This window comes from Formica exsecta, unplaced genomic scaffold (assembly GCF_003651465.1).
Source record: "Formica exsecta isolate Colony F162 unplaced genomic scaffold, ASM365146v1 scaffold265, whole genome shotgun sequence".
Taxonomy (NCBI): Eukaryota; Metazoa; Arthropoda; class Insecta; order Hymenoptera; family Formicidae; genus Formica; species Formica exsecta.
The window spans coordinates 768897-781317 of record NW_021849915.1 but is presented as its reverse complement, the minus strand read 5'-3'; the positions used below and the strand labels follow the sequence as shown (position 1 = coordinate 781317).

The 12421-nt window shown below is 28.2% G+C and overlaps 1 protein-coding gene across 1 annotated transcript in view; it reads left to right on the top strand.

Moving 5' to 3' along the window:
• Positions 1 to 11570: 11570 nt before the first annotated feature.
• LOC115236987 (odorant receptor 22c-like) overlaps positions 11571 to 12421 on the top strand; it is a 1396-nt gene continuing 545 nt past the window's right edge. Inside the window, exons 1-2 of the mRNA XM_029809725.1 lie at positions 11571 to 11841; positions 12167 to 12326. Of these exons, the coding sequence (XP_029665585.1) occupies positions 11584 to 11841; positions 12167 to 12326 (418 nt within the window). The 5' untranslated portion in view covers positions 11571 to 11583. The remainder of the gene's footprint in view (positions 11842 to 12166; positions 12327 to 12421) is intronic.

Genomic DNA, 12421 nt, shown 5'->3' with positions numbered 1-12421 from the left:
TATATTAACGATTTTATATATATATTTTTTTTTATGATTTGCACAAAAATAATTATAAATAATATATAATTATAAGAAAAATTATAGAAAATGTTATAAATATAATATGTGTATTGTATCTTGACTAATCATTTAAATTTATAAAAATTACATATTCAGCAATGACAAAGAATCGGCAAAAATTTTAATAATTTATTTTATTATTATTATCGATAAATCGAGTTATTACCAGTCGGCAAATTTATTCTTCCAACATTAATATACTTGAGTTCACATCTCTCTTGTCACCGACGAGTATTGGATCGAGTAGTTTCACTAAAATTGTTACCTTCGGTCGACGAATAACCGGCGGCTATTAGTTTTTTGATATCATAAATTGATAAGAAACAAGATATAATACTGATGTGTTAGATAATTGAAATAAAATTGAAATTGAAAAATTATTAAAATTCATTAATTTTATTTCGTAAACTTAAAAAGAAATTATAATTTAAAATATTTATATAATTTAATACTTCCCGTATATATTTTATAGTACGTAAAATATTTCGGCAGCGAATTAGAACAATACCTAACATGGTATTTGATCTTGGCGGCGTAAACATTGACGCGCGTAAACATTGTTTATGTATCACGGCCTTGTTATCATTTATACGGAGACACTTGAATAGAACTGTAGTGGGGCGAGACGCTCAAATTCCTTTCCTATGTGTTATTATTCGTACGGTGATACTCAACCAATAAAGTAGCAATGCGAGACGCTCCAGTTAAGGGGATCCAAAAGCTCGTCTGTTTTGTATACTTTAATAATTAGTTATCTTTTACATATTTTAAATAATAATTATAATTTAATATTATAACTAAACGTAATTATATCGCTACGATAGGTCTCGAAGCGCGTATTTTGCATGTATATATATTTAATAAAGAATCAAAGTGACAGGAATCAAAATTATAAATTATTGTTTTGTTGCGATCCTTGTAAGCAATAATTATTTCTTCAAAAATACTTAAAATTAAATATATTTTGTCCGATGCTTTATCGTTCGACTTTTGACGGCATGTAAATATGATTCGGATTAAGATCGCGAAATTAAATCAAATTGCAAAATCAAATAATTAACATAAAAGCTTTGTAATATCAATCGTTCAATAAATAATTAATCATAATTTAAAATATACTTTATACACTTTAATATTCCGTGTATACATATAATATGATTGTATATGTAAAATATTTCGGCCACGACTTTTCAATAATAGTGTTCAGCCTTGACGGCCCTATTGTTTATATGTATGGTCTTCTTATATCATTCGTACGGCGACACTCGAGCAGTAACGTAGTGGTACGAAACGCTTCGTATATTCTTAAATGCTTTTTCTAAACGCAAGCTGCCAACCGCAGGTTGGCAAAAAACGGAGGGAGTATGCGTTTCACCGAGCTCGGATCGGTTATGGTTTTATTCTAAACGCAGTCGCGGCTAGTATCGGAATAGAAATCGCTATGATTATTACAATTAACAATTAATTTGCTTTTAATAAATAACACGAAATTTTATTGCGAATATAAGTAATTGCAAATATAAATCTTTATTAAATTTTCAATCACGATCATCCAAAGAAATGTAAATTTCGATTAAAGTTACGATCTTTCGATCATCGATTCTTACGGATAATAATTATTTATTTAACAATTCTTATAGTCAAATATATTTTGTCCGATAATTTTTTCTAAAATGCGAACATAATATAATTATTTATTAAACAATTGCTATATCATTCTTATAACTATGCGCATAATTTTGGCCTCGTGTAAATGTCGAGCGCAAATCGTATTACTCTTTTATGATATAATAAAATGTATATCGTGTAATTTCGTTGCACGATCGGGAGTGCAAAGTGTTCCGCGATCGTTACGTATACTATTAATCATAATTAATAGTGTTTTCGTAAGTGAGTGTAAGTGCCACGAGGAAGCAGAGGATGAACAAAAGAGAAAAAGAAGATTGGAAGCAGCATCGGGCGATGTACTGAGCAACGATATGCGGTAAGTAATTTATAAATTGATTGTTATTTGTATTATTTTCAAGATAGACATATGTCTATCAATATGATCGTTCTTTTTTTTTATTTTCTCGATGAGTGCGATTCATTCGATATTATCGTGCAATATAACGCATATATAAAATATTCTAAGATTTATTTTAATCGTAATTAAATTTCTTTCCTAAACGCGATCGCGACAAGTATCGGGAAATAATTTTATAATACTTTAATAATTAGTTATCTTTTACATATTTTAAATAATAATTATAATTTAATATTATAACTAAACGTAATTATATCGCTACGATAGGTCTCGAAGCGCGTATTTTGCATGTATATATATTTAATAAAGAATCAAAGTGACAGGAATCAAAATTATAAATTATTGTTTTGTTGCGATCCTTGTAAGCAATAATTATTTCTTCAAAAATACTTAAAATTAAATATATTTTGTCCGATGCTTTATCGTTCGACTTTTGACGGCATGTAAATATGATTCGGATTAAGATCGCGCAATTAAATCAAATTACAAAATCAAATAATTAACATAAAAGCTTTGTAATATCAATCGTTCAATAAATAATTAATCATAATTTAAAATATACTTTATACACTTTAATATTCCGTGTATACATATAATATGATTGTATATGTAAAATATTTCGGCCACGACTTTTCAATAATAGTGTTCAGCCTTGACGGCCCTATTGTTTATATGTATGGTCTTCTTATATCATTCGTACGGCGACACTCGAGCAGTAACGTAGTGGTACGAAACGCTTCGTATATTCTTAAATGCTTTTTCTAAACGCAATCGCGGCTAGTATCGGAATAGAAATCGCTATGATTATTACAATTAACAATTAATTTGCTTTTAATAAATAACACGAAATTTTATTGCGAATATAAGTAATTGCAAATATAAATCTTTATTAAATTTTTAATCACGATCATCCATTATTGCGAGTAAAAATCAAATTAATAGGGATAAGAAATGTAAATTTCGATTAAAGTTACGATCTTTCGATCATCGATTCTTACGGATAATAATTATTTATTTAACAATTCTTATAGTCAAATATATTTTGTCCGATAATTTTTTCTAAAATGCGAACATAATATAATTATTTATTAAACAATTGCTATATCATTCTTATAACTATGCGCATAATTTTGGCCTCGTGTAAATGTCGAGCGCAAATCGTATTACTCTTTTATGATATAATAAAATGTATATCGTGTAATTTCGTTGCACGATCGGGAGTGCAAAGTGTTCCGCGATCGTTACGTATACTATTAATCATAATTAATAGTGTTTTCGTAAGTGAGTGTAAGTGCCACGAGGAAGCAGAGGATGAACAAAAGAGAAAAAGAAGATTGGAAGCAGCATCGGGCGATGTACTGAGCAACGATATGCGGTAAGTAATTTATAAATTGATTGTTATTTGTATTATTTTCAAGATAGACATATGTCTATCAATATGATCGTTCTTTTTTTTTATTTTCTCGATGAGTGCGATTCATTCGATATTATCGTGCAATATAACGCATATATAAAATATTCTAAGATTTATTTTAATCGTAATGACAGGAATCTCTAAAATAATAAATTATCATATCGTTGCGATCTTTACGGACAATAATTATTTCTTTAATAATACAGAGTCAATATATTTTTTTCCGCGATGCTATATCATTTGATTTTTCGACGATCCAGATATAATTTGGATTGAAAACGTGCTGTAAAACGATCAAATCGCAAAATCGAATAATTAATATAACAGTAAGCTCTGTTAATTAAACATTAATAATTTAATAAATAATTGATCTATAATCGAAAATATTTATATAATTTAATATTTCGCATATATATTTTATAGTACGCAAAATTTCGGCAGGGAATTAGGACAATACCTAACATGATATTTGGCCTTGGCTGCGTAAACATTGACGCGCATAAACATTGTTTATGTATCACGGCCTTGTTATCATTCATACGGCGATACTCGGGCAGCAAAGTAGCAGTGCGAGACGCTCCGTCAAATTCCTTTCCTAAACGTAATCGCGACAAGTATCGGGATATAATTTGATAAGATTAATAATTAATTATCTTTTATATACTTTAAATAATACGTAATTATATCATAACGATAAATCTCAAGGCCCGTATTTCGTATGATGTATACACACTTAATCAAGAATCAAAGTGACGGGAATCAAAATTGTGAATTATTGTTTTGTCGCGATTTTTCTCTCCTTTCATAAGCAATAATTTCTTTTTTAAATAAAGTTTTTAAAGTTCAATTATATTTCGTCCGATGGTTTATCGTTCGACTTTTCGACGATTTAAATATGATTCGGATCGAGAACGCGCAATAAAATAGTCGAATCGCATGTCCAAGTAATTAACGATAAGCTTCGTAATATTATTAATTGATTATTAAGTAAATAATTGAAAATACTTGTATAATTTAATATTCCGTTACATACGTCATAGTACGCAAAATATTTTCGGCTGCGAATTATCAATAACATGGTATTCGGCTTTGGCGGCGTAAACATTAGCACGCTATTGTTAACATGTTATGGCCTATCAATCGCACGGCGACACTCGAACAGTAAAGTAGTAGAGCGCGAGACACCGTCAAATTCCTTTTCTAAACGAGATCGCAACAAGTATCGAAAAATAATTTGATATGATAAATAAAATTAATTATCTTTTATCTTACATATCTTAAATAATGCGTATTTATATCATAACGATAAATCTCGAGGCGCGTATTTCGCGTGATATACATTTAATCAAGAATCGAAATGACAGGAATCAAAATTGTAATTTATTGTTTTGTCGTGATCTTTCTCTCCCTTTATAAGCAATAATTATTTCTTTAAAAATATTTAAAGTTCAATTATATTTCGTCCGATGCTTCATCGGATTCATTTGAGTTTTTGACGATTTAAATATTCGGATTGAGAACGCACTAATAAAATAGTCAAATCGCAGGTTAAAATATTTAACATAACGATAAGCTTCGTGATATATTAATCGTTTATTAAAAGAATACTCTATAATTTAAAGTATAATTTGTATAATTTAAGATTCCGCTAGTACATACGTCATAGTATGAAAAATATTTCGGCAGCAAATTATCAATAACATAATATTCAATCTTGGCAGTGTAAACATTAGCGGGCTATTATTAATATATCACATCTTACGGCCTTGTTATCATTCATACAGTTACGCTCGTAGTGGTACGAGATGCTCCGTCGAATTCCTTTTCTAAACGCGATAGCGACAAATATTATAATATAATTTGCTATGATTATTATAATTAACACCTGAAAAGCATCCGACGATGGACGGAGCAACGGTATGTGCGATAAATAATTCATATTTCTATTTACCATCTATATTATTTTCAAAATATACTTTGCTCGAAGTAATCGGTGAATTCCCGACTTGTCGACTCGAAGTGTGATTCTCACGTGAAGCGGGGTTCGATCGTGCCGAAATTCGAAAGTGCGGGAGTGTTGTTCAAAGTATCGCGCGTATAAGTGCGAAAGTAATATATTTTAATAAAAGTGCGGGAGTGCCGTTTAAAGTATCGCGCGTGTGAATCAACCTGAGAGGAGGAGGAGGCCTAGGAGAGGCATCGGGCACCTGTGGAACAACCCTGTGGTAAATAAATTATTTGTATATTAATTACTTATTAATTGCACATGCGATTTAAATTGAGCAATTAATCGCGTTATTTGATTTTTTATTTATACGATTTAAACAAGAGAGAATTAGAAAAATAGATTTTTATATGAAAGCTATAATCTTATAAAAGTTTTTATTTTTAGATTATAGTTTTTATATGAAATTATTAGAATTATTAGTAATGTTTATCAATTTCCATTTTTCAAAATTTATAAAATTATTTTATTAATCTGCTTATTATTATATGCATTGAATATAAATTCAATGCAAATAATAAATTTTTAAAAATATTAATTATTTTGAGCGCTGCTACAATTTGGATTTTCTATTTGCATGTTACAGGTCAACCCTGACATTCTGAGAGAAGGAGGAGGCCTAGGAGAGGCATTCTGCACCGGCGGAGCAACCCAAGGGTGAGTATTTGTTATTTGTATATTGGCTGTTAAAAATCGCGTACGCGCATTAATTCAGTCTCATTATTTGAATGAATTAAACAAGAGAAAATTAGAAAGAAAGACTTTTATATAAGTCCGATATATCCCATTATTTAAAAAAATAGTCTTTAAAATTTATAAAATTGTTTTGTATTTATGTATCTGTGCTTATTATCGTACGCATCGGATATAAAATTCAGCAGGTAAAATAATAATTTTTTGAAATATTAATTATATTTTGGGCGCTGCTATAATTTAAATTTTATATTTGTATGTTACAGACAACGTAGCTTCAAGATCAACAACTCCGCTGTTGCGCATCAGTGCCGGTGAGTGACAAACTTTTGTTTAATTTTAAAGTAACTGATTTGTAGAAATTATAGATGTAGATTGTAAATTGTAGATTGTAGATAAATCCGTTACTTTTAAATGGATGAATTAAAACATATCAAGTTGAATAACTTTTAATAAATTCTTTTAATATGCATTGCATCTTATGCAATAATAAATTAAAGTCTAAATTAAAGAAGGAAAATTATAGAAAAAATTTTTTTCAATTTGTAGATTTTATCTGATTTATTGAATAAGAACGCTAATAATTTTATCAATTATGTACGTGGTAAATCATTCTTATAACGCGCGCCGATTTTATTCTAATTTCTTATAGCTCATCCATATCGTAGAATTTGTTTGTAGATATTGTTCTTAAACTTTGTTTTAACTGATATAAAAAGATCAAATAATCAATCAATTAAATTGTCTATAATATGATGGCATAAATATTATGTAAATTAATCTTATTTTATATTTATTATAATTGTATGTAAATTATATGAAAAATGTATTCTTTTGTAAATTACACGAAAAATTACCAAAAGACGTATAATGACAATATATAGAAATTCGTTCAATTAACATATATACATATATTTATTTATAAAGTATATATTGTACAAATATTCTCACACACATAAATTTAACCGTATGTTTTCATATCAAAGAGTCGTTGATAAAATCGGGAAACTTTATATATATTTTATATATATTTTAAACTTTACAAATTTTACAAATACATATAATTCTTTGGTATTAAAAATATCGAATAAGAATGTGAAGATTCGATGTTAAACTAACGATTAAATATTAGCTTCTCATTCACGAAAAACGATTGTCCTCGATATTACAGAATCGCGAGTAAATTAGTACAAATTTTATGATTTGTTTTCAACTAGAGATTGATGTATTTATGAATTCCGTATCATAATAAAATATTCGTAAAATAAATTAATAAATTACACGGCAAGAACATTATATTTTTTCCGCGTTTTTCCATTCTTTTTGTTCTTGAACGCGATTGCTGTCCCTCTCGTCAGGTGAACGTTAATGAAGTTGTCTGGTTCGTACCGACAAGTAGTCGAAACAATCTTTATCGTGGAGAATTATTTCTTGTTGGTTTTTGTAAGATCCATCCGCGACGTCTAGTTCGGGGCTTTGTTGAAAATGAGGGATTTTCGTTGCAGGATTGGAATTAATCCTAGGTTTTCCTGGCGATTCCTGAAAGTAATAGTTTCGGTAGTAACATAACGACAAGCGCCACATGTCTTGTCGAACGTATATTCATGGCAAATTGGATTTAATCGCTCTCAAAGCGATAAAACCTGCTTTACTCGAAAACGTTAAGTTACCGGTAGGGTCATCCATACCGGACAGGTCTAAGGGGAAGAATCAGACTAATTGTAAGAGAGATATGTTATATTTTTTATATTAATATAATGTTTTATATTAATATATGTTATATAATATTTTTAAATAAAATTAGAGTAAAAAAGACAATAATTGAGAGAATAGAGATAAGCCATAAAAATACAAAGATTCGAAAAAGAGGATGCGTTGGACAGTATTCGCTATCACTGAGCGATCATATAAAATTAATTAATGCTGTTAATGATTAAAACTTCTTCTATTTCGATAGAACACATTTAAAAATATAGAAAAATATAATAATTATAAAAGAATAGACCTTTGTGTTTCGAAAATTACAATTTTTTGTATGATATAATATATTCATGTTTCGAGAGTAGTAAATTTTTTCGCTTTTCCGGCTTTTTAATTAGAATTCTGAGCGAAATCCCATGAGATATAAAAGGCATTCTTAACATTCTTTGTACGCTAAAACCAATATTGCGAATGATATCGTGATTTTTCATAATATGACACTTCGCGAAAACCTATTAGCTGACAGTACGTCTATCATCGCACGATCCTACACACAGAAAAATACATACTATATACAAGTAAATATTACTTGTTTCAAGTATTTCAAAAGTTCATATATCCGCAAATCTATCATAAGTTCATCATAAGCATCAAATTTATTCAAAATATATTCTGAATCCTAATAAATTTAATATTTCAATCAAGAATATTAAATTATATAATTGAAAGAAATACATTAAATTTTTCTGATCTAATAAATTTTCTTACATTAAATTAACCATATCTGACTTTTCTTCGATAAAATTTTATAATATTCTTCAAAAGAAAATATTTACTTTTTTTGAGTACATGATAATGAGTATTTCTAAAATTTGTGACAAGTCTATTTTAAGACTATTATTAAGAAAATATTCTTTGTTAAAGTTAACTGTTACTTAAAAGAAGTAAAGTAAACTGAGTAATCATTTTACTTAGCAATAGAATAATATTTTTCTGTGTGTATAAACGTGAAAAAATTAATTAACGCTGTTAATAAATAAAACTCCTTAAAAAGAATACGGTTAAAATTATAGAAAAATATAATATATGCATCGGCATATTCATATGGGTACTTGAGTTCACATCTTGTCACCGAGGAGTATTAGATCAATATTTTTACTAATGTTGTTACCTTCGGTCGACGAATAATTGACTGTTAGTTTCTTGATATCATAAATTGATAAAAAACAAGATATATTAGATGTGTTAGATAGTTAGATAATTAAAAAATTATTGAAATTAATTAATTTTATTTGGTAGATTTGTTCCAACTTTTGTAAATCTTTTGCAATATATACACATTGCATATATATATACACATATACGCACACATGCACTCAATTAAATATTATGTGCTATTACTAAATACATCGAAATTGTTTAACATATATGTATATATACAATCTAATTTATTTTATAGTTATGATTATAGTTATTATATAGTTATACTCGATGATGTACTTTTTTTTATATTGATATATGCTCTGATAAACTTGATCATACCCTTAATATATCCACAATTTCAATTTTTTTTTTGCAGTAATACAAAAATATATTATTTTAATAAATTAACTTGATATTGTATACTGCTATTACTTACTGCAATTTATGTTGTTTTTAGTAATGTACGTGTTTTTTTCCAATCTTTCGATATATCTTTCGAAGCATTTTGTTGATAAAATAATATAAATGATTATCCACTTATTATAAATTGTATATTTTCTCTTTGACTTCTGCAACAATAGACGATGTAAGAATTCAATATACATGTATAAGTATTAGAATGCGATGTTCGATGTTGCATCTTTATGGCAGCAATAAATTAAATATAATTTAAAAGCTACGTATATAAAGTCGTCTGCATCAAGATTTCATATGGCTAAACCATAATTGATAGTTTGCTTGTCGCATTACGTTGAGCCGTAAGGCACAGGTGGACATAAATGTAACATTACATTTCACATTATGTATAAGATATGCATTTTAAAACGATCGTGAAAATGTCGTTCTGCGATGCAAAAGTTTTATATCATCGTAATAATATAGTGCATTCACGAATGCATAAGTGGAAATTGAAGATGAAAAATCGAATCGCAAAAGACTATAGATTCTTTACGATTGTCAGTGAAATTTTCTTGCTCATCGCGCTGTAAAGAATAATTGTTGTATTATTATAATGCATTACATATAATTTTCAAATTAATAATAATAATTATTATTATAATATCATATTGTGCGTTAAAAATTCATTATTTTGATTTACAAATTTTTTGATGTGCGGGCAATTTCTTAACTTAAAATTTCGTTATACATGATTATTTTACAATCGTATAATTTGTAGTATTATTTATCTTATTAACCGGGGATTACGTTTTCGTAAATTATGGTGAAAAATGTGAAAAAATGAGATAAACGGAATAAAATATTAGATTTTTTGAAAATGATATATTAAAATAAAGAAATATAAGATTTAAGTACATAATACAAAAGTATTTTCTGACGTTTTCGCATAATAACATTTTTTTCTGATAATATATTATTGGACAAATAAAAAAAAAGAACAAAATGAGCGTTCTTACATTCACATTTCAAGTTCTTACCATTTGCGGATGTTGGCCACCGAATTCGTGGACATCACGATACAAACGTATTATGTATGATATATACACAGTCTGTATAGTTTTGTTAATAAATACATTTATGTTGTCGCAACTAATGGATATAATTCTGAATGTCGACAACACCGACGACTTCGCCGACAATTTTTACGTGACGCTTGCCATGATTGTATCCTGCTGCAAGATGTTTAGTTTATTGAAAAATCGCAGCAACATCGCGATGTTGATCAATATTCTGATGAAGAAACCATGTAAGCCCGTCGAACTCGATGAAATAAAAATTCGACAGAAATTCGACAGACTTGTACAGTACGTATTGCAAAATGATTAGTAAAATTATGAAACGTAATCACGTATTATATAGAGGATTACCTTTTAAGAGACCTTATATTATATAGAGAATACATTAAAAAAATACATACTCATGGAAGATATTAAATAAATTCTATACAATTAAATTTTTTACAAAATCCATATACATAGTGCAACCATTTTAAAAATAAATTTTTTATTTAACGGTAAATTAAAGAATTATCAACCTTATATTAAGTAAAAAGTTAAGATTATTAAAAATTTTAAATAGTGAATTTCAAAAATGCTTACAACTATTTTACAGGATGAATACACTCTATTATGCGACTCTAGTCGAATTGACGTGTGCGTTTGCAGTAGCAACATCAGTGTTCAAAGATTACAGAAAGGATAGATTATCTTTCAGAGCATGGTTACCATTTAATTATTCTTCACCGATTCTATTTCGAATCGCTTATGTGCATCAATCGATAAGTTTGACGGTTGGATCGGTCCTCCACATCGCTTGCGACAGTCTCATTTGCGGATTATTAATGCATATCTGTTCTCAAATAGAGATATTCAAGTGTCACTTGAGGAAGATCATAAACAAATCGCATTTCCTTCGCGAGTGCGTTATACAGCACATATATATCTCTAAGTCAGTTTTCTTATTAATAAAAATTTTCTTCTACAATTAAATACACATACATACATATATGTACATGTGCGTATGTGCAAAATAATTTTAAAGATGTTTGAAAGTGTTATGTGTCCAATTGATTCTAGATTCGCGTTTATGGTAAACAAAAAATTTAGATTTATCATCACTGTTCAATTTGTAGTGAGTATGTTGGTAGTGTGTTTTAATCTGCATCAACTGACACAGATGGATATAAATGCGAAATATATTCAAATAATGTTATACATGTGTTGCATGCTGACACAAATCTCTTTTTATTGCTGGTACGGAAACGAAGTCAAGCTTAAGGTGTGCACTTTTTAAAATATATTTCTTTTCTTATGCATGATTTTTTTTATCTTTTCTTATATTTTATTTTGTCTGGCATATCGAATTTGTTTATATTATATATACATTTTTACGTTTAGTGCAACGTTATTGCATCAGAGATATATTAAAGCATAGTAGTTTACAAGAATTAATTTTTATTTAAGATCATTATTTAAAAGTCTTTTTACCTCATTTTTTCTATAGATATACAGAATCAATCTGCAAAATAATGCGTACAATTTGAATATTTATCTCATTTTATAACTAAAATTATTTAATTACTTTCCCATATTCTTAAATATAGAGTCAACAACTGGCTAGTAATGTGTTCGAAATGGAATGGATTACTTTGGATCATAACGTAAAAAGGAGTTTGTTAATAATTATGACACGCAGTATGATACCTATTGAATTTACCAGTGCCTATGTTATCTCTATGAATCTTGAATCATTCGTCGGTGTTAGTATACAAATTTATTTTTATTTTTAAGAGAGCATACCCGTTTGAAACCTCGAAAAATGAGTACATTTTCTAGATTTTTTTGCAGCGCAACGACTT